The 21313-nt window shown below is 33.9% G+C and overlaps 2 protein-coding genes across 4 annotated transcripts; both read left to right on the forward strand.

The window, feature by feature from the left end:
• Positions 1-288: 288 nt before the first annotated feature.
• LOC107779421 (protein FAR1-RELATED SEQUENCE 5) lies at positions 289-10565 on the forward strand. Of its 3 annotated transcripts, none has more exons than XR_012703286.1 (4): positions 289-539; positions 1245-1669; positions 2230-2379; positions 9683-10565. XR_012703286.1 is itself a non-coding variant. In XM_016599857.2 (4 exons), coding segments are annotated over exons 1-3 (630 nt in total). In that variant the 5' UTR covers positions 290-538; the 3' UTR covers positions 9887-9892; positions 10199-10565. The 3 variants fall into 3 exon arrangements, 2 of the variants coding, with proteins under 2 accessions (XP_016455343.1, XP_016455342.1); XM_016599857.2 differs by lacking the exon at positions 2230-2379 and having other exon boundaries at positions 290-539; positions 9683-9892; positions 10199-10565; XM_016599856.2 differs by lacking the exon at positions 2230-2379 and having other exon boundaries at positions 290-539.
• Positions 10566-18720: 8155 nt separating this feature from the next.
• LOC142173436 (uncharacterized) lies at positions 18721-19164 on the forward strand. Its single transcript, XM_075239026.1, has one exon. The coding sequence runs from the start codon at positions 18721-18723 to the stop codon at positions 19162-19164; it is 444 nt and encodes a 147-aa protein (XP_075095127.1).
• The last annotated feature ends 2149 nt before the right edge of the window (positions 19165-21313 follow it).

Consider the following 21313-nt stretch of genomic DNA (forward strand, 5'->3'; position numbering starts at 1 on the left):
GTGTCTGATTTTGTAGATTAACAACTATTCGTTTACTTTCTAAATTTGAAAATAATTTAATTTAAATTTATAATTTTACTCTTAATAAAAAACTTTTATAAATACATATATTTAATATCACAAGTTTCAAAAAAATTATAGTCATATAAATATTTTGAGTTATTTAGGACCACAAGTTTTAAAAATCTTTAATTTTTTTTCTTAATCTCCGTGTCCAGATTCACATACACATAAATTGGAACCTGAGTATTTTTTAATATACTCCTAATTCTTTCGGATTTTTCGTTGGACTCTTCCTGGGACAATGTCACTCCTGTGTCCTGTCCCTATATTATAAATATTCCATTTTAAATAGTGAATTTTCTTTGTCACGCGCCAATGAACAATGTGTGTTTCACGAAGAAGAGCCTGAATCGGGAGAAGAAACGTCCGAAATCCAAATTGAAGCTTCAACGACCATAAACCCTTTTCGTTTGGTCCCAAGTGGAGCATCATCGGCTGTTTTTTCCATCAAAATCCGACTTCCGTTGTCCATACTAGTAAGTCTTTTTAGGGGTTCTCTGTTTTGTTTTCTTCCCTTTGCAAATGGACTATTTGAATTTGTTAATTTAAGAATTGAAGTAGCTAGCTAACTTAATACTGAGAAGGATGAAAAAAAGCTGATAATTGTTGGACCTTTTAAATTGTTATGTAGTTGTTTAACGGCAGGACTTACGCTGAAAGCTTTTGTAGTTATTTGGATGGAAATATAATTTAACTCTAAACGGTGAAAGAATTGTGCAAGCTCAACTTTAGTTCATGAACATGCAGATTATATACCTTTCTAAACGGTTCAGTTAAAAGATGGTAGACAAGTGTTTTGTGAACCTTTACATATCTATTGTTTCTAATATTTTCTCTTAACAAGTGCTTGTTGAACACATAGACACGGACGTATACATATATACACTGTGCTTCGTTTCCTGGCTGGATTCTGCGTACAATAGGATGTTTCTGACCAACAGCTTTATTGGGGCATATACATGGGCGGGCTGATCAATGATTTTAAGTCTGTTGGTAGGAAGGATTACTAGGTCCCACTACTTCTTTATTGGATTGGGTGTAAACTTGGTACCTAATATAATGCATCTGATCCTGTACTGGAGAAGACATTTTTGAATTTTTTTTTTAAAACTTTGGGTGATGTTTGGTTTATGAAAAGAGCAATGTCTTATTGGATAATGTGCATCATTTCGGTGTGGCAGTGGACTTAGAGGCTGGAGCTGCTACAATAGATTGTTCTGCTGAAAGCCAGTTAGTTACATGTGAGGATAATGTGGTTAGGGAGCCATTTATTGGAATGGAGTTCGAATCAGAAGATGCTGCCAAAGGATTTTATGATGACTATGCTAAGCGTGTTGGGTTTATCATGCGCATTGATCAATGCCGGCGTTCAGAAGTCGACAAGAGAATCCTTTCACGGCGACTTTCATGTAACAAGCAAGGCTATTACGTGAAAATGAAAAACCATTATGGACCACCTAGAAAAACACGCACTAGCACACGAGAAGGGTGCAAGGCAATGATGTTGGTAAAGGTTAACAAGTCTGATAAGTGGGTTGTGACGAGATTCGTGAAGGAGCATACCCATCCATTGATTTCTTCTGGATGTTCTTCTCATAATGCAATGGTAAGGGTGACTAGGTTTATGATAAAGCAACACTCTTTGTGGTTCATCTTAAGTTTACTCGTCTTTTGGTCTCAGTTTAATCTTATAAGTCAATTTACTTTGTGTCACCTCATGAAAGATGTTAGTGCACAAAATCTTAAGTGAAAATATTATGTGCAGCCTGCTTTCAGTTCTTGGATCTTCTCTTATTTGAGATACAATAACTCATCTAATCTAGCTGCGACGAAGCTTTCCTAAATTCATAAGGATTAGGAGAAAAAGGGGTTGGGTGATTGAACAGTTATCAATTAATTTCTACCAGTAACTCTCTCTTTCTATCCTCTATCTTGCATTATACTGTTCTTCATGTCCATGCATAATCGTCATTGCCATTTAAATACAGCTTATGTGCTGTATAACGAAAAACATAGCAGCCTGTCTATTTATCTTATTGCAGTTTCGCTTGCTAAGTGGTTCAGGCAGCTGTACTATCCCTCAATTTGTGTTTGATTTTGAGCATGTTTTCTAAGAATTCCCTACTTGGAGTTCAGGCACATCTTAATGGTGATTATAAGATGCAGCTCTCTGTCGATAAGATTTGAGTGGCATCGTAAGGATGGAAAGCTTTGCAGACCACAAAATGGCAAGATTGGTGCTTAACCTCTACCATCTATACATTCAAACACCCCATACAGTTCCGTCCAACTTGGAGTCCTAAGATCATAGAATGGGTAATTTCCCGATAACTCATTCATTTACTAATCTGGCTAATCTGAAAGCCTAGAACATCTTTTATTGGTTGGTGTATTTTCCTGATATAGTTGTCCATTCATGTTGCACTTTGTGGCAGTTAGCTTCAAACTGAAAATACCTTGATTCACAATCTCGGGAAAGCATATTTTCATCATCTGACTTGGCTGTAGGGGCAAAAAAAGGAGGAAAAATATGTATCCTTCCATGGATGAGCTATAGTGTCAAGATGTTGCGCGGACTCTCCAAAATGATGCCGCACCCGTGTCGGATCCTCCGGAAATACACTATTTTCGAGGATCCGACACGCACCCTGCAACATTTTCGGAGAGTTCGGGCAACATAGGTGTCAAGAGCATAATCCAAGCAGCTTCATTGCTTTTGATTAGTTCTGCTGAGTTCAAAATATAAATGTTGAGGTGCTTTTACATGCTTTTGACAAAATTTGAAAATTAACTACCACTGTCAATTGACTGAGTTGGAGTTGATTGATAATATTTGCAAGACCATATGTTGTTCTTTTGAGCTTGTGTGCATTCTTCATACAACATCTTGTTTAAGTAGATTTAAGAAGCCTCTCAACCAACTTAGTTCTCTATTCTGGATAAATGATCACAGCTGTTACATTTAAGTGCGAGCAAATGTTCAGAACTTGAAGTAGTTAGGTAACCTCTGAGGAGATTATTCGTCATGCTGAGTTAATCACCTATTGATGTAGATCATGAGGATATTATTTATATTTATCTAGTAATTAGAAATAAAGTAAGATAATCTTATCTTAGAGATGAGAATTTATCTAGGTAGTCTTCATCTTCTAGTTAACAATATAGTTTTATTTGTTTTAGGAGATCTGACTATTAAGAAGTCATATTCTATGAATAGGACGCTTGTGTTCTTGTTGAAGAGGAGTTGAACAAAATGATTTAATTCGGTATTAGATCCTTCTTACTCCCTCTTTCTGCTAGTCTGTCTCCCTGTTTTTTTCCTATTTTTCCCTCTTTTCCTCTCTTCTTTTTTGATAACATTGGTGTCTGGGCCATCTTGCACGCACTTCGACTAATTCCACGAGGTACCTGCTACCTCGTACCAACACAGAGGTTTGGACAAATGGGAAGAAATCACTTAGTGCTTTTGTCTTTGCTAGGATTTGAACCTGAGACCTTATGATTTTTAACCCACTTCATTGACCACTAGGCACACACTTTCCCTCTCTTCCTCTCCGTTTTCTCATTCTTCTCTTTTTGTCTCCATCTCTCATTCATTCTACTCTTCTTTCTCTCTATTTTCTCCAGTTCTCCTATTTCTCCGTTCTTCTCCCTTCTAGTGCTCCACCACCTTTATGATATATTTAGCCTAAGTGAAATATTTTGAAAAGAAAATCATGGCCTGATCTACATTTAAAGCCGCCTTCTAAATTTCTCCAAATGTCCTATCAGTCACACTATAAGACTGACAATGTTATATGATAGTAAATGCTGAGCTGCTAAAGTCCAACATATCCACAAAATGAGTGTTGCAGAGATGCGGATGCTAAGATGGACGTGCGGTCATACAGATTAGATAAGATTAAAAATGACCACATTCGCCAGAAGGTACAAGTAGCACATATTGAGGAAAAAAATTGAGAAGGTCACTTGAGATGCTTTGGTCATGTCTTGCGTCGCCCTACCGATGCACCGGTCTCTAGGTGTGAAACTATGGTGAGTGAAGGTGTTAAAAGAGGACGAGGTAGACCTAAAACCACATGGAAGGAAGTTGTCTTGAAAGACCTACAAATCCTTGGAATTTATGCACACTTAGCTAAAGATAGAGCACAATGGAAGAAAAAACTCCATATAGGTGATGCTACTAGTTAGGAATAGACTGTAAATTTGTTAGAGAACTTTTAATATTAAGTTTTATATATATATATATATATATATATATATATGTTTAAAAATTATTTTCACTAATACTCTTATTTTAGTTTGGCATGATGATGATATGAGTTTAGGGGTGGTGGCTCAACGGATCTTGTGGCCTAAGGCAAAACCATATTGAGAGGCCCTTAAATTTTTAATTATAAAATTTGTACACTAACAAAAAAAAATTGCTTTCTAAATTAATCCTTTAAGACAAAAAAAAGCAAATTTCAAAAAAAAAAAAAAAGGAGGAAGAAGAGCACAAAGAATAAAATGGTAGATTATTGGATGTTGAGGTTTGGAACTCAAAGTGAAAGTTTTGATTTGACTATCATTACAAACTAGTAAAAGAAATGAATCTACATAACATGATAATTTAAGTTTTGAGCATTAACAGTGTCAAAAATATTTACACCTTCTGATCAATTTAAAGGGTAATTGGCACTCATTAGTGAATATCTAAAATAAATTATAAATAGTCTAATATAATATGTTGAATTACAATAAAAGGAAACCGGTGTATGAATGCTTTTATGTTCATGCAATTTCAGAGAAGATTGTAAAAGAAATTCATTGTGTTGTCGATGTATATAACTTAATTCCTATATAAAAAGGATAAAATTAAAATTGAAGAGTGAAGCAAATATACTAATTAATGAGTGAAGAAAATTTGGGGCCTTCAAATTTTGGGGGCCTAAGGCAACAGCCTCAGTGGCCTAGCCGTAGAGCAGCCCATGTATGAGTTGAGCTTAAAGAAAGAAGTGAGGATTCATATCACCGACCCCAACTTTGTTGAAGGCTGAGGCGTAGTTGTTGTTAGATAATGTTGTACTATCAGTAACGCGTGAAAAGCAGTTACGCTCTTTTGTTTTTGCTCTTCATTATTTCTCATGAATAAATTGCTCCAGTGGCTACTAATTTTCCACTTTTGACATGCCCACAAAACTCTCTTCTTTTCTATGTTTTCTTGGACGCCAATACGCGCATTTTACACTTTCTTAAAGGTTGACTCCTGGTGAAGGAGTTACTAAAACAGAGGGACTTTTTGGAATTTAACAATTTAACACTATTTCATTCCATTTCCTATCATTTTATTCCTCACCAGACTAATTTGCAGCTTCCAGTCCTCTGTCATTACAGTTGCAAGTTTTTCTCTCAACTGTTCGCCCCAGAAAAAAGTTTAGCTGCTTTATTTTTTATTTTTTTGTTTTTTCATTTTCATACTACTTTGGATGTTAAGGTGAAAGCGAAGAGTTAACGAGGAGAAGATTAAATACAAAAGTAGAAGTAGAGGAAGAAGCAATACTTCAAGTAGAATGAATTACTACTGGGTTTACGCCAGATTAACTAGAAGAAAGAGTTTGGTGAATATTGAAAAATGGATTAAGAACATAAATAATACTTAGAAAGTTAGGGAATAAAAACAGAGAAACAAATAAAGCGGTGAATTTGCAAAAGTGGAAGTTTTCTGGCTGATTATTATCTCACATTATTCTAAAGCTGATTATCTCGTTCATGGTTTGGGGTATTATAACTCTTCTAAACAGGCATACAGTGGCTAGATATTAGGAGGTTGATTAATTGTATGCTATGTTATCAAAAGCTTACAAAAGCTACAGGGAGGTTTCCTACAGTCATTGTTTCCCACAGAATACGATCTTATGCGCATGACTTCAGTCTTAATATTCACATTACTGAGGACTGAGGAGAAAAAGAAGGAAAAGTTAGCTGCAAAAGCAAGTAAATCTGAGAGAAATAAGGGAAGAGGAGGAATTTGATGTATAGAAGAAGAAGCATTGGCAGGAAAAGTGGGGAATCAGATTAGGAATGTAAGTAATGGAATATGGAGAAAGACTTTATGGGACTGCCGACTGCGTGAATTTTACAGCTTACACTTTTACCTATTTATATATGTGTCTTTATAATGAGTACTTTACACTTGTTCAATGTGGGTCACTAATGTGTACAACTATATTGGCCTGTCTAACACTCGTCCCCAAGAGTTGATAGACATTTTATATGCCGAGTTTGTACATATATAGCTAACTCGAGGATCTGCAAGAAATTTGGTAAATATGTCTGCAAGTAGATCATTGGACCTTACAAATGTCGTGACAGTATTCCTGAGAATATCTTTTTCTGACGAAGTAACAATTAATCTCTATGTGCTTGATCCTCTCATGGAATACTGGGTTTGAAGCAAATATGGGATGCATTTGATTATCACAAACAAGTTCCATTTGAGTGGTTTCTCCAAACTTCAGTACTTTCAATAGTTGTCTGATCCATATGTTTTCACAAGTCGCAGCTGTCATATCTCTATATTCAACTCCAGCACTGGATCTTGCAACCAAACTTTGTTTCTTGCCCTTCCGAGACACTAAATTGCTATTAACAAGAATTCGATCTCCAGAGGTAGAGCGGGAGAGGGTGAAGCATCTGTATCCCTAACAATCTTCTCATGTCCTCGATTCTCATAAAGTAGCCCTTTTCTTTACCGAAGAATACAGACTATTGTATTCCAAGGAGCTACACATGGAGAATTTAGAATCTGACTGACGTTACTCACTGAAAAGGCGATAACAGGGCATATTACAGTGAGATAATTCAGTTTTCCAACTAATCTCCTATATCTCCCAGCGTCACTGAGGCTCCTGGTACCTGGCAAAAGCTTGACTTTTCGGATCCATAGAAGTATCAGTAGGTCTATAGTTTGTCATCCCTGTTTCCTTAAGTATGTCATCCCTGTTTCCTTAATTATCACTAACGGTAATTAAGAGGGCAGTGAAAGCTTGAAGCAACATCCCTCTCAGAATTTTCATACCAACGACCTAGGTAAATTACAATACTTCTTAGGTATTGAAGCAGCTCAGTCCAGAGCATTCTTGTGCTGTGAAATGGCAATGTCTGATCTGGACTGAGCTGCTTCAATACCTAAGAAGTATTGTAATTTACCTAGGTCGTTGGTATGAAAATTCTGAGAGGGATGTTGCTTCAAGCTTTCACTGCCCTCTTAATTACCGTTTGTGATAACTATAGAGACTACCAAAGAGATACACACTTCCGAGTGAGAGTGTCGATAAAATACATATTGATCAGTTTCGCTCCATGTCATGCCAAACTCTTGTATAACTGTGCTAAACTTGGTAAACCATACTCGAGGAGACTGTTTTAAGTCGAGACTTTCCAAAATGACTTCCACCTTGATTCCCCACAGTCTATGACGCGAAAACAGAAGAATCCAATGATGGTGAGGGGATCACTGTGTGACCTAGGAGGGGTAACCAAAAGACCACCTCATCTACTATAGGAATAGTTGGATTAGCTAAAATTTGATCTCGCATTGAGTTACGATCACTTGGAAGCCCAACAAGTGTAAGAACTAAGAACATCTTCTGTCACTATTCCAACTGTTCCTCAAAACTCGCAGTAACTTGCATTAAGTTATTAAGATCCTCCATAACTGCCAGAACTTGTCCCAAATAAGTAGACATGCCTAATTCCTGCCTTTTCAAATTAGTCATTCTGAAAACAACATCATAAAGGCAGGAAACATAGTTACTATATAAAGCATGACTGTTTTTCCAAACCAAATAACAAGTTTGGAATAGTCAAAACAAGTCCATCAGCTTAGGATCAATAGAGCGCGACAAATAACTGCATAACTGCATAACTGAGCATCAACCTTTTTCTAATGTGCTCGGACCTTTTCATCAACTTTTGTAGCCTTTTTAGTTAGGTGATCTTTGGCACCTTAACCTTACAGGATAACTCAATAGAAGTAGCCCAAGCTAAATAGTTAAAACCTCCATCTAAAGGTTTTGAAGTAATCATGGATCAAGTTTCCGACTCCGGTGTTTTTGGACCGAAAACATCAAAACCAAGCGACATAATGTTGGATTGAAGAGTGTTCTGAAAATTAGCAAATTTCCACAAGATAATAACCAAGAAGGCTGACTAAAGCATATTTTTCAAAGAACATTATCTAATTTATGGAGGTTATAAAAAAACAATACTAATTTATGGAAAAACTAACCAGAAAGTGAATAGAGGACTGCTGGTCGTTTGAAGGTGGCTTTGCAGAAAGTTGGAGGGAAGGATGCAAAGGTCTTAGCCAAGCCCCACAATGTAAGAGAAAGGCAGAGATGTTGCCGGAAAAGGGAGATCGCGGAGAAGTGACTGAACTACTACAAACCTACTTCTGGTGGTCTGAAATTGCAGAAAATAGTATGGATGGCCTCAAACTATCCAGGCGACCTCAAAGACCAAAGGTACAAGTCTGAAAGTGGACGGAAATGGCTCACGCGTTTGGTGTGTGAGATAGATCTCGCGGGACAATCTGCTTGTGCCGGGTGTGGGGGAGCGCGTCGCAACTCCTTTTCTGCAACTCCTTTGCTGGTTTATTCACAGCACACGAAAATAGAGGACAATGGAAACAACACTCATGGTTGTCAGAAAATTGCACGGCAACAGTCTTTCTTTCTACCGAAAGTTGTTGGTAACTGTGCATAAACTAATTAACCTCGCTCTGATACCATGTAAGAAATAGAACACGAGAGAAAGATTTTATGGGAATGAGTGGCTGCTTTTACACCTTATACTTATATCTGTTAATATACATGTCTTTACAATGAGTACTTCACACTAGTCAAATGCGGGACACTAATATGTACAGCTATACTAGCCTATCTAATAAGGAAGAAGAAATCATGCCTCCTCCATTTTTTTTTTTTTTTTTTTTTTTTGTGTGTGTGTGTGTGTGTGGGGGGGGGGGGGGGGGGTGTGTGTGTGGAAGATCTCCCAAAATGTAAGTAACTCCTAAAAGTCTAACCAGAGAGGCAACTTGCTATCTTTGTACTTTTTTCAGCAAAAGAAAAGGATGTTGTCACAGGAAAAGCTTCAGTGGGTAATTTCAAAACGGAAGTGTTTGATGGCCACTATAGCAGGCTACTCCTGAATTACTTATCAAAAAAATGAAAGAAGAAAGAAAAGCTACTTACTCTTTTTCATCGTTTATTTGTTCTTTCTTGCTATAATGTAAACAACAGTGTTTAGGATACTGGATCTCTTTTAGTACATTTCATGCATCAGCTTGATTATGGCCCAAGCCTCATGACCACCACTATTAGGTAGCTAAACACTATATGATATGATATTCCTCTTATTACTTCTAACAAAAATATCAGAAGTAGCTTCAGGAACTGGATCGTGTTGGAAACCCATTGGAAACGGGTGGCTGGGGTGAGGCTTTATGTTCCCCTCTAAGGATCTCAAGTCTCGTTAATTAATGACATTTGAAAGAGTGTGTCTGTCTTCGTGAGTACAAAATTGCTGCAATTTCTTATTATCTCTGAAATGACTGCTTCTTGATTTTCTCTTGTAGGATAAAAAGGACAGGAGGATCCTAGAACTGTCCATGGAGTTGGAGCATCAGGATAAATTATGTGACCTTTACAGAGAGCAGCTAATTACTCTTTTGGAAAATGTTGAGCAGCAGATGGAGCTTTTGTCAAAGAAAATTGAAGTAGCTGTCAACAATGTAAAAGAAATAGAAGCAGAAGTTCAAAAGCCACCCAATAACCAGTAGCCATGTGTAAGTATTTAGATGTTATGGTGTTATCCTTTTGTAGCTTGACAAAACATTTGATTAGCGTAATCTGCCCATATTGGAAAAGTGGAGAACAAGAAGGAGAAACTGGAAAAGACAAGTTTTGCCGGCATGTTATGTCACGTTTTGTTCATCTAACGTCACTGAAATTTATTTCACAGTATTATGTAGCTTCTTGCTTGCTAGTTCAGATTTATATTGTATAAACTCAAATGATTTGGTGGAAGCTGATGGAATCCGCCTGCTACTAGTCCCGAGAATGTTAACTGCTCTTTATTTGGTCAAATGCAGCTGAAGCAGTCTTAGTTTTTAGCTTACGAGCAATTGTAAAAGAACACGGACAGTGCATCAAGCAGAGGTTAGGAGATTGTTGACGCATAATTGCGGTAGTTTACAGTGCTTAAACTAGCTTTGGAGTATATTGACATATAGTTGTGTAATTTAAATTGCTTAAACTAGCTTTGGAGATTATTGGTGTTTAGTATACGTATATGTAAAGTTGGTCAGTGATGGGTGCAGAGCATGATTTATAAGTTTGTGGCCTTGTGGGTAAATAGCTTAGCGTACATATTCGTATAATCGTATGCTATGGGAATTGACAGGGTTCTTAAAGACTTCAATCACAGTGGATCTGAGCAGTAGCATTTTCTTGCATATATTTGTATGTCTATTTTTTGCTAGTCTCTTTCAAACTCAGATTCGATCACAGAAGGCTCAATCTTTTATGCGAATAAAGTCAATAATTTAATCAATGTTATTTAATGTTTTTTGTGTCTAAAATTGGCTAAAATAAATGTCCGTCTAATTCAATTTAGTCTTCACTGAAATTGATATGTGGTGGTGCCCCATATGATCTCACATCATCAACGTAGTGTTACACTGATTTCCTATAGCCAAAGGTCATGGGGGTGAAGGGACCGCCTTCAGTAAGAAAAGGAGGAGGAGAAAAGGGGATTAGAGGATAGAGAGAATAAGAGAAAAGGGAACAGAGAGAAGAGAGGAATATAATTATTTTTTTTGTCAAAAGATCCACCAGGTTGGTGGAGGGTTAGGAGTAGTCCTAACCTATATATAAACCAAACAACAAAATTAGGACATAGACCACAACCTCCAAAGCATGATGAAAAATGATGCTAGTCATTTCTATGCAAAAGAGATGTAGCTAAGATATGGGAGGACGACTCCATTACAATATTTGAACAACCAACTATAAAGCACAAAGCTAAACAGTTTAAGTGTATAATATAGTTAAGGGCAAAGGTCCAAATATGCCCTTGTACTATATGAAATTGGGCACATTTGCCCTTCGTTAATACTTTAGCTCAAATATGTCCTTACCGTCATATAGTTGGTCCATATATGCCCTTAGAGTTACACAGTTGGCCCATATATGCCCTTTTCGAAACGGAATTCACCCAAACTAATTAGCTCTTTCGTTAATTGTATTACAAACACTATTTTCTTTTTATTAGTACTTTTTTTTTCTTTACCTTTCTCTTTTCTTTCTTCTTTTTTCTTTTCTTCTCTTTTTTTTCCTTTTTCTTTCTTCCTTATCCGATTTCCTCCATTATTATGTTTTCTCCATTTTCGTCACCAATTTCACTTGACAAAACTCATGAATTCCAATTACTAAGAAAATTCTCCCATAAGGTAATCAAGTTCCAATTTCACTGGCCCTCTAAATAAACGAAATTAAATTGTTCCAAAAATTATGGTTTAAACTTTAAAATAATAAAAATATCTCAACCTTTAATAATACTCAAAAGACCAAAATATTTAAATTATTTCCAGAAAGATAATTTAATGATTAAAAACCTAGAGTTCAAGTTGTAGTGTTATAAATTTAAGTTGTTAGTCTTTTTTCATCTTTTTTCAGCAGGACATTTTCTATTTTTTTTATTAACTATGTAAATTAGGGGTGTATATGGAACGAGTTGGTTCGGTTTTTATTAAAATCAAACCAAACCAATTATATCGGTTTGGATTATTAGGTTTTGTTGGATTTTTCGGGTTTTTTGTTACATAAATATTATTTCAATCTTACTTTGTTAAATGTTTAGAACTAAATATATGTTCAGTAAAAATTAAAAAATTGACAAACATATGATCTATAAAAAAAATTCTTATAGGAGAATGTTTTTAGTAATTGGAATTCATGAGTTTTGTCAAGTGAAATTGGTGACGAAAATGGAGAAGCCATGAAATCGGCTAAGGGAGAAAGAAAAAGGAAAAAAAAGAAGAAAAGAAAAAAGAAGAAAGAAAAGAAAAAGGTAAAGAAAAAAAAGTACTAATAAAAAGAAAATAGTGTTTGCAATATACTTTAATACAATTAACGAAAGAGCTAATTAGTTTGGGTGGATTCCGTTTTGAAAAGAGCATATATGAGCCAACTGTGTAACTCTAAGGGCATATATGGACCAACTATGTGACGGTAAGGGCATATTTGAGCTAAAGTATTAACGAAGGGCAAATGTGCTCAATTTCGTATAGTACAAGGGCATATTTGTACCTTTCCGTATAGTTAAACTCCTTCATCCGAACTAGTACTAAAAGAGAAGAGGCTCTTCTTTGGCCTAAATCTGAAGTTTGGAACTTCAAGTAAGCTCTAACTTAATGAAAGATCTTCGATGAAGACAATCTGGTTCATGCCATTTGGTTTGCAATCACATTTCTTCCCTGAATATATGAATAAAAAGGAAGGATCTTCTGTTTCAAATCCCTTATATGTGCCATGATGTTGTGACTTGTCATGGAGGTCTGACTTTCTTATTGATTATATTAACCAACACAAGAGAATCAGATTCAAGAATAATCTTAAGAAAATCTCTATCAACATATATATGCGATCCTTCTAGAATTACCTTAGCTTCAACCACATTATTACTATAGAGACCAAAGTAATCAACAAGGGCTAAAAGCATATGCCCCCGATGATCCCTTATTATGCCACCCCCTCCAGCACACTCAGGATTACCCTTACTATAGCCATCTACATTCATTTTCATCCACCCCTCCTCGGGCCTAGACTATATAACCAGTTGACTTTAATTTCTCCACATAAGCACACTTGTCCTCCCATATTGCAGGTAAATTTAACTTAGAGAATTGGCATTACAGAATCAATGACATTAAGTGACACACCTGCCAGACAGTATACCTACTATACATATGTAGATTCTCAAACCTTGCTGCACATTTGTTCTTTCATATTTCCCAGCTAATTATAGATGGAAGACATTATAACAGAACCCTATGTACTTCAAACTTCGGTGGATGCGCCGCTTCACTTAAAGGCGGATGAGTCAACCTTTTTAAGTGAAATAAAAGTTACTAAGTTAGTCACTTCATCTCTCTTTCTTACCCGCCCTTATTAGTAGTAGGTAACCTTTCTTCCAGCTTTTTCCAAGACTTTGGTATAGTCCCATCACAAACTCTTAACTGATGGTGTATATGTAGGGCGCAATATATTTAGCTAACTAATACATCTAATTAGTTATTCTAGACAGCTCATGCATCCATGTAGCGTGACTAACTCCTACAATCTCACTCATAACTATTTTACTCGTATCGCGTAGGGGGTTTCCAAACTGGCTTGATTGAGTGACTGTTCTATTGAGCGGCAATGTGTGATAGTGCATACGTCTGGATCTCCAGTGACATTACACAATGCTCAAGTCAGTTATTTGCATAAATAATAGCTGAAGTAGTATAAAAGTATTACAAAAGAAGCTTTTAGAAAGTGTGTTAAATATTTCGAGTGTGCAAAACACAGCCTCCTCTTGGATCTCCCAATGCACCTTATGATCTCAAGTGTGAGTTTGTTTGTGTGCTTGACTTGTATGTTTCTGCCTCCTTCCCGTAGTTATAGTATGTAAAGTTACTCATGCTTCTGCTGGGTGGGAGATTGCAGGTACAAAATAGAATAGTCCAAGCGCATATAAGCTAGCCAGAACATCATAATTTTTTAAAAAAAAAAAAGTTCAAAGGGGAATTTTGGTCTTGCCTCAAGCTAATAAAGTGAAGTGTTTCCCTCAATTCTCTTTGTTTTTGCACCTAAATAGGACTATAATCTATATGTGTGTCTATATATTATTTACAATCTATCTATCTATCTATACTATATTAAAAGTGAGAAGCTATTAAGTTAAAAGTTAAATTACTAAAATGCCCATTAAAAGTTAAAGAAATTTTAATAATTATATTTAAATAAAAAAATAATGAATTTGAAGAGTCCTTTCCTGAGAAGGTTGTAACTAACTTCTATAGTTAAAACAAACCTTTGCTTTCAAAATTAGTGCCCAATCGTAGGCAACCTAGTTATAAGAATATACTCTAAAGGATCGGAGTAGCCAACGCATAAGAATAGATGAAGAGAGAAATCAAATATTCTTCTTTCTGCCAACTTCTCAAAAGTTCGCTGCCAACGTACACATTTTGGGTGCTCTTTAGATTTTGTTTTTCTTTTTCAAGATATACTTTCTCCAATCAAATATATAAGTTTATATCATTCATTATTATAGCTTTTGAGAGACTTCCAAGATTAGTCTTGAGGTCTTATTCAACTGGACAAATTGGAGATGGTATCCTTCATGGTTAGAGCAGAGGTTTATTTCGATCGTCCATGATGTACAAATAATACTGTTGTGGTTTGATTATAAAAAAAATACAACTTCATCCATAAAAAGGTGAGATCAAATATAACTTGAGGTTTCAGTTTTCACAATTCACAACTTTTATTAAATTCATTACATACGTACCTTATATATTTAAACTCTTTATTCAATACTACAATCAAACCTCTCTATAATAGTCTCATTTGTTCTGAAATTTTTTGCCTGCTATAGTGAAATGCTGTTAATAGAGGATATATATTATAACATAATATAATATTCGGTTCCGAGAATAACTCGACTTTTATAGTGAATGACTATTATATATGAATGTTGTTATAGAGAGATCTGACTGTATTCACTAACCAATGTTCATTCTTTATACAATTAATTTTTTTACAAGAAAGTAGATACAAACCAGTATTCAATTAGATTCAGACGATATTCAATTATCTTGACCTCGGCAAATAAGTTACGGTATGATGATCTACATTGATCATTCACAAAAAATTATATTTTTATTTTTTGATATAAAATTATTTACTCAAAGTTTTATTTTATAATATTCATATATTCTTTTACAAAATCGTGTACTATATTACTTGGCATATAATAACTAAAAACAGAAAACTTTTAACTTAAAAAGTAAATTATGTAAAAACCCTCCTGACTTATCTAAATACCCTACTAATGCTTCATATCCTTTTTAACAGTTACAACCCTAAAGAAAATCTAACACGTACTAATAACTCCCAATTAAAGAAGGTAAATGGAATTATGTGTTTGCTTGGGAATTTGCAAAACTTTACAAAAAAAGAAAAGGAATTGAAACGGCGTGTTTAAAACTATTAAAATTACAAAGGCTAAAACTCAAAAGTTAAATTACATAATTGCCTTTTTGCTTAATTTAAATCTCCTACTAAGAAAAACATATTAATTAAATACTAAATTTATTTGAAGAGGTGTAACCTTTCATAGTAATATTAGTTCGTAATGTTCAATGTTGCTGCCTTTATTGAGCCTAAAGGAGGGAAATACACGATTGTTTAATTTATACTATCTATATGTATCAAGAATTATATTATGGCAAAATCTTTTTATGTGGGATACGTTTTTGTCAAAAGGTATATAAATTGGTGATTGTTGCTTTTATGGATTTTCTTCTCATACAAAGGAGTCTACCTAACGTGTTTAGAAAATAAAAAATTCTCACTGACCTTGCGGACATAAGGAAAATTATGAAAAATATCGATCGCATGCAAAAAGAACAAAGACGAAAGGTGTCCGTCTTTGATATAATATGCAAATCTCTTGGATGAGACTCAATAAATATCGGGTCCTATTTTTTAACTTCACTTTATTATTTATTTATGAATTTCTACCTTTTGTGAGTTTTATTTTTTGTAAATATTAGGATAGATGACATACTTATGATGATCTTGAAATGCATATTAAATTTATATTTTTGATATGTTGTAATTGTTATTTCATTGCCAAAAGCATTTAGTTAGCAAAAAATTATATGTTGCATACTTGCATGTTTAAATCACGTTTAGTATATTTTTAAATTGTGGGATGATATTCGATTACAAAAAAATATTAACCCTTGACCAATATCTAAATATAAATTAAAACTTGATTACTCTCATGATTTCAAGTTGGTGTAAAGAGAGTTTATTTTCAAAATGATGTTGTAGTATAATGTTATACTAACTATCCTATTACATTGTTGTCTCTTAATTGAAACTATTATCAATAAAAGAGCCATATGAATGGTCTAATATTACAGAGAGAAATTTTTTATGACTTTCGTATTGCAAAGAGGTGGAATAGGTAATAATCTAAAGTTCCTGTGAAAGAATATAAATATGGTACAAGAAGCTTTTGTGGTTGTAAAACATTATAAGATAATCAAAGAAGTAAAGTAGATGTATAAAAAGAGCAGACAGTGCACTAAACTTTCGCTATGCGTGGGGTCCAGGGAAGGGTCGGACCACAAGGGTCTATTGTACGCAGCCAAACCTTATACAAAAGGTTTTTCCGTATCAGCTCCTTCTACCTATACCGCAGTTGAAGCACCTAAAGGAGAATTTTGTGTCTTTCTGGTACCCTGCATTTCTGTAAGAGGATGATTCCTGGGCTCGAACCCGTGACCTCCTAGTAACATGACATTAATTTTGCCAGTGACGCCAAGACTCCCCTTCAGTAGAACTATGTCTTATAATGAGTAAAACATTTATTGTTAAAATTATTTTAATTTATTGTCTATCTCAAACAAGAATGTTGATCATGATTCATGTAGAAAATACAAAACCTATCTATATATATATATATATATATATATATATATATATATATATATATATATATATATATATATATATATATATATCTTGCTTTCTCTACCAAACCATATTATGTTCAGTCAAAATGGCAATCAAAGTAAAAATAGTGAAATAACGTGTTCCTATTAACAAGTCACAAAATATATACAAGCAGCTTCTTTTAATAATCATGTGACAAAGTGGAAGGACTTCTTTGAACCAAATAAGAGCTACTAATATACAAAGAAGTTGAAATAGCTTTTACTGACAACATCATTGTAAAGGAATCAACTAATGACATTGCCACCCAAAAATATTTCAAATAGTTAAAATCCTTGAAAGAGGCAGAAAAATTTTGTGATGACACTATCTTTGGTAGTTATTTATAGAAATTTATGAATTATTTTGTACACAATTAATTACTAATACTTATTACTAATTTTTTAATCTCATAATTTTAGATATAGTTTGCATGTTAATAACACGAAAAACACTTATCGGAGAAAGATGGACTTGGAGAAGAGAGTACAATTGAAAAGTAAATTTAAATTATACACATAAAAAATATTTTGGTGCACTATATAAAATTATCACTTAGTTGAGATGCTTCATTAGATTGTATCTCATAAAATTAAATAAGTAAAAATATCATATGTATATAATAAAATTTTAATTTTCGTCTTTGTAAGTTCAAATAATATCCAATCATCTTGACATCGATAAAGAAATTCACCATAAAACGATCTACACTGATTTTTTCATAGAATTTTGTACATTTTTCTTTTATGTTTGATTATGTACTCAAAATTATTATTTTAATAATATTTATAATAATTTACAAAATTATGCACTACATAGCTCTTCATACATGCACGTGCAACGCACGTATCGAGAAACTAGTTATTATAAAAGTGGGAAGCACCAAACCAAAAAGTTAAATTACCAATATGCCCTTTAAAAAGATAATAATTAAATAAATTACCTATTGTTATAAATAGAGTTTTATTTAAGGTGAATTTCTATATTTTAGAAAGATTCTAGGGATTGATACTTTATGGCTAAGTCACTCTTTCCCTATAAATAGAGGAGTTCCATTCCATTGTAATTCATCTCAAATCAATAAGAATTCTCTCTTTACTTTTCTCTGTAATATTCTTCTTCTTCTTCTTCTTCTTCTTTTATTGTTTTATTTCACGTTATCAGCACGTAATATTCTTCTTCTTCTTCTTCTTCTTCTTCTTCTATTGTTTTATTTCACGTTATCAGCACGAGACTCTACCGTCTCAAGAAGCTCTTTGAGAAGATTAAGGTATAACTTTTCTCCTCTTTTAATTATGACTAATATTATGAAAAGAAAGTTCATTGCCCTTGAAATTTCGTGCAAGAACTATATGACATGATGTTGGATGCTGAAATTCATTTAGATGTAATGGGTCTTGGAGACGCCATTAAAGATAAAAATAAAACATCTACCCAAGACTGTGCTACGGCCTTGATTTTTTTGCGCCATCACCTTGATGAAGGGTTGAAAATAGAATATCTCACAGTCAAAGATCCACTTGTTTTGTGGAATGACTTAAAGAAAAGATATGACAACTTAAAGTTGGTCACTCTTCCACAAGCACGATATGATTGGGCTCATCTCAGGCTCCAAGACTTTAAGTATGTGTCTAAATATAATTCTGCGATGTTCAGAATTACTTCTTAACTAAAACTCTGTGGAGATAGTATCACTGACTATGATATGCTTGAAAAAACGTTCACAACGTTTTATGCCTCCAATATGGTCTTGCAATAACAGTACCGAGAGATAGGTTTCAAGAAGTACTCTGAGTTGATTTCTCTTCTCCTTGTGACTGAACAAAACAGCGACTTGCTTATGAGAAATCACGAAAATCGACCCACTAGGTCTACACAATTGCTTGAAGTGGATGAGGTGTATTCCCATTATGCTAAGAGTGAAAAAGGTCGTGGCCGTGTTCGTGGCCGTAGTCATGGAAGAAATTTTCCTGGTGTTAATAATCCCCCAAAGAAAAATAACCACCAAAAGTGGAAAGGGAAAGATGAGAAGCCAAAAGCAAAGGGTTCAGAAACTGAATGGTATCGTTGCGATGGAAAAAGGTATTGGGTAAATATTTGTCGAACACCAAGACATTTGGTTGAGCTTTATCAAGCATCTCTAAAGAATAAAGGTCTTGAAGCTAATTTTGTCTCTCACAATGAATTTGACATCACCCATTTGGATGTGGCAGACTTCTTTGAGCACCCTGAGGGAAAAATAGATCACTTGATCGGTGATGGATCTGTGGTTAAAGATGATTGAGTAGTTTGATTTAGTAAATAAACATCATGTAATCACAGTTCTTTACCTGAGTAATAGTCATTGTTATCAATTAGTATTATTTATTTTATGGGATAATATTAGTTCGTTTTGATTAAATATAGTTCTAGTATTCGTTTTAAATAACATTTCAGTTGCTTAGTTTTCAAGGATAGTCAAGTAATTATTTTGACATCAACTGTATGAGAGGACAACAACTTAAACACCATAAACTAACGTATGTAGCTTGTCTATTTCTGTTATACATACGTATTTAACTAAAAGACGGCAATATGTACAACTGTTTTAAATGTATCTATTTCATTAAAATAACAGTTTGGTCACTAGCAAACAAATTTTTCAATATTTACTAGTAGTATCAAATTTAATTGTTTCTGCTCTCCATCCAAAAGGAATATACTTAAATGCTATTATTATATTATTATGCTTAACACAGAAAATTAGTACATAGTTCGATAGTAGTTCAGAAAAATATGCTGCACTTTTAATACTTGTGTTCAAGCAAATTGTTCGTAAGCCTAGTATCTGATAAAGCATCATTGACCTTTTCTCCGAGAAGGATGTCAATTAAGAGGTTATATGTATAACTTTGACTATTTTTATTTAGCATATTTAATTTAGAAAATCTTTTTGTTACTTAACCATTGTATAATATATTATTTATCGTATCTCGTTAATATGACTACAATATTTTATCGTTTTGTTTATTATATACTTTATAAACGTTGGTCCTGTTTTTTACGTTTATATAATTTATTGTCTACTTTTGTGTTTAGTTAACTTTATTTGCACAATCATTGTTTCATGTGCATTAATACGACTTAATTTTATTTTTTTGTGTGTTTTTAAATCATATGACAAACTAATAATAATTGCATTATTTTTAGCTATGAAATTGTTTGTATCATAAATTAGAGTTTGCTCAAAATTGCATTAAAAGTTAATATTGAGTTATTGATTTAACTTTGTTTCTTTTCCTTTTTCTCTAAAAATACTAATGTTTATTCGTATATTTCTTTTATATGTCAAACCATGGGAAGCAAATATGGATATCTCACAAAGCAAACTTGGATCAAAGTCCAATTATAAAAATATTTATTTAATTGATTAATGTACGACACATACAATATTCAAAGAGAAGAAATATTTCTCTCATTTAAATATGTGTAAGGCACATGTTACTATAATTTCTGGTAGTAGTAATCTAATTGAAGTCTCTGGAAGAGCTACTATAACTCTGCCTAGGGGAACAATAATTATCATAGATAATGCAATATTCTCCTCCAAGTCCAAGAGGAACTTGTTGAGTTTTAAAGATATCCGCCGAAATGAATATCATATTGAGATAATAGATGAGAATAATCTTGAATATCTCATCGTTAACAAAAATATCTCTGGCTAAAAATATCTTTTGTGGCATGTATTGGACAAGAATTAGTGTAATTGAGGCACATTCTATCGTAAAATAAAAGGTTACTGATTTCAATACTGTTGTACTTTGGCATGATCGATTGAGACATCCTGGATCAATTATGATGAGATGAATTATAGAAAACTCAAATGGGCATCCATTAAAGAATTTAAAGATTCTTTTAAATAATAAATTTTCTTGCACTTCTTGTTATCAAGGCAAGTTAATTATTAGACCATCACCAACAAAGGTTGGGGTTGAGTCCCTTGCGTTTTTGGAACGTATACAAGGGGATATTTGTGGACCTATTCACCCACCTAGTGGGTCTTAATAGGTGCATCTTCTGGATGGTCTCATGTGTGCCTATTGTCATCTCACAACCTGGCATTTATAAAATTAATGGCACAAATAATTCGATTACGGGCACAATTCCCCGATAATCTAATTAAGTCTATTAGACTCGATAATGCTGCTGAATTTTCATCCCAAACATTTAATGATTATTGATTATCAATTGGGATAAAAGTGTAACATCCTGTAACTCATGTTCACACTCAAAATTGCCTTGCAGAGTCTTTGATTAAATGTCTACAATTGATAGCAAGACCGTTACTCATAAAAATGAGGTTACCCACTTCTGTTTGGGGTCCTGCCATTTTGCATGCAGCAATGCTAGTTTGTTTCAAACTGACAAATTATCATAAATATTCCCCGTTGCAA

Source organism: Nicotiana tabacum, chromosome 19 (genome assembly GCF_000715075.1).
Source record: "Nicotiana tabacum cultivar K326 chromosome 19, ASM71507v2, whole genome shotgun sequence".
Classification (NCBI taxonomy): domain Eukaryota; kingdom Viridiplantae; phylum Streptophyta; class Magnoliopsida; order Solanales; family Solanaceae; genus Nicotiana; species Nicotiana tabacum.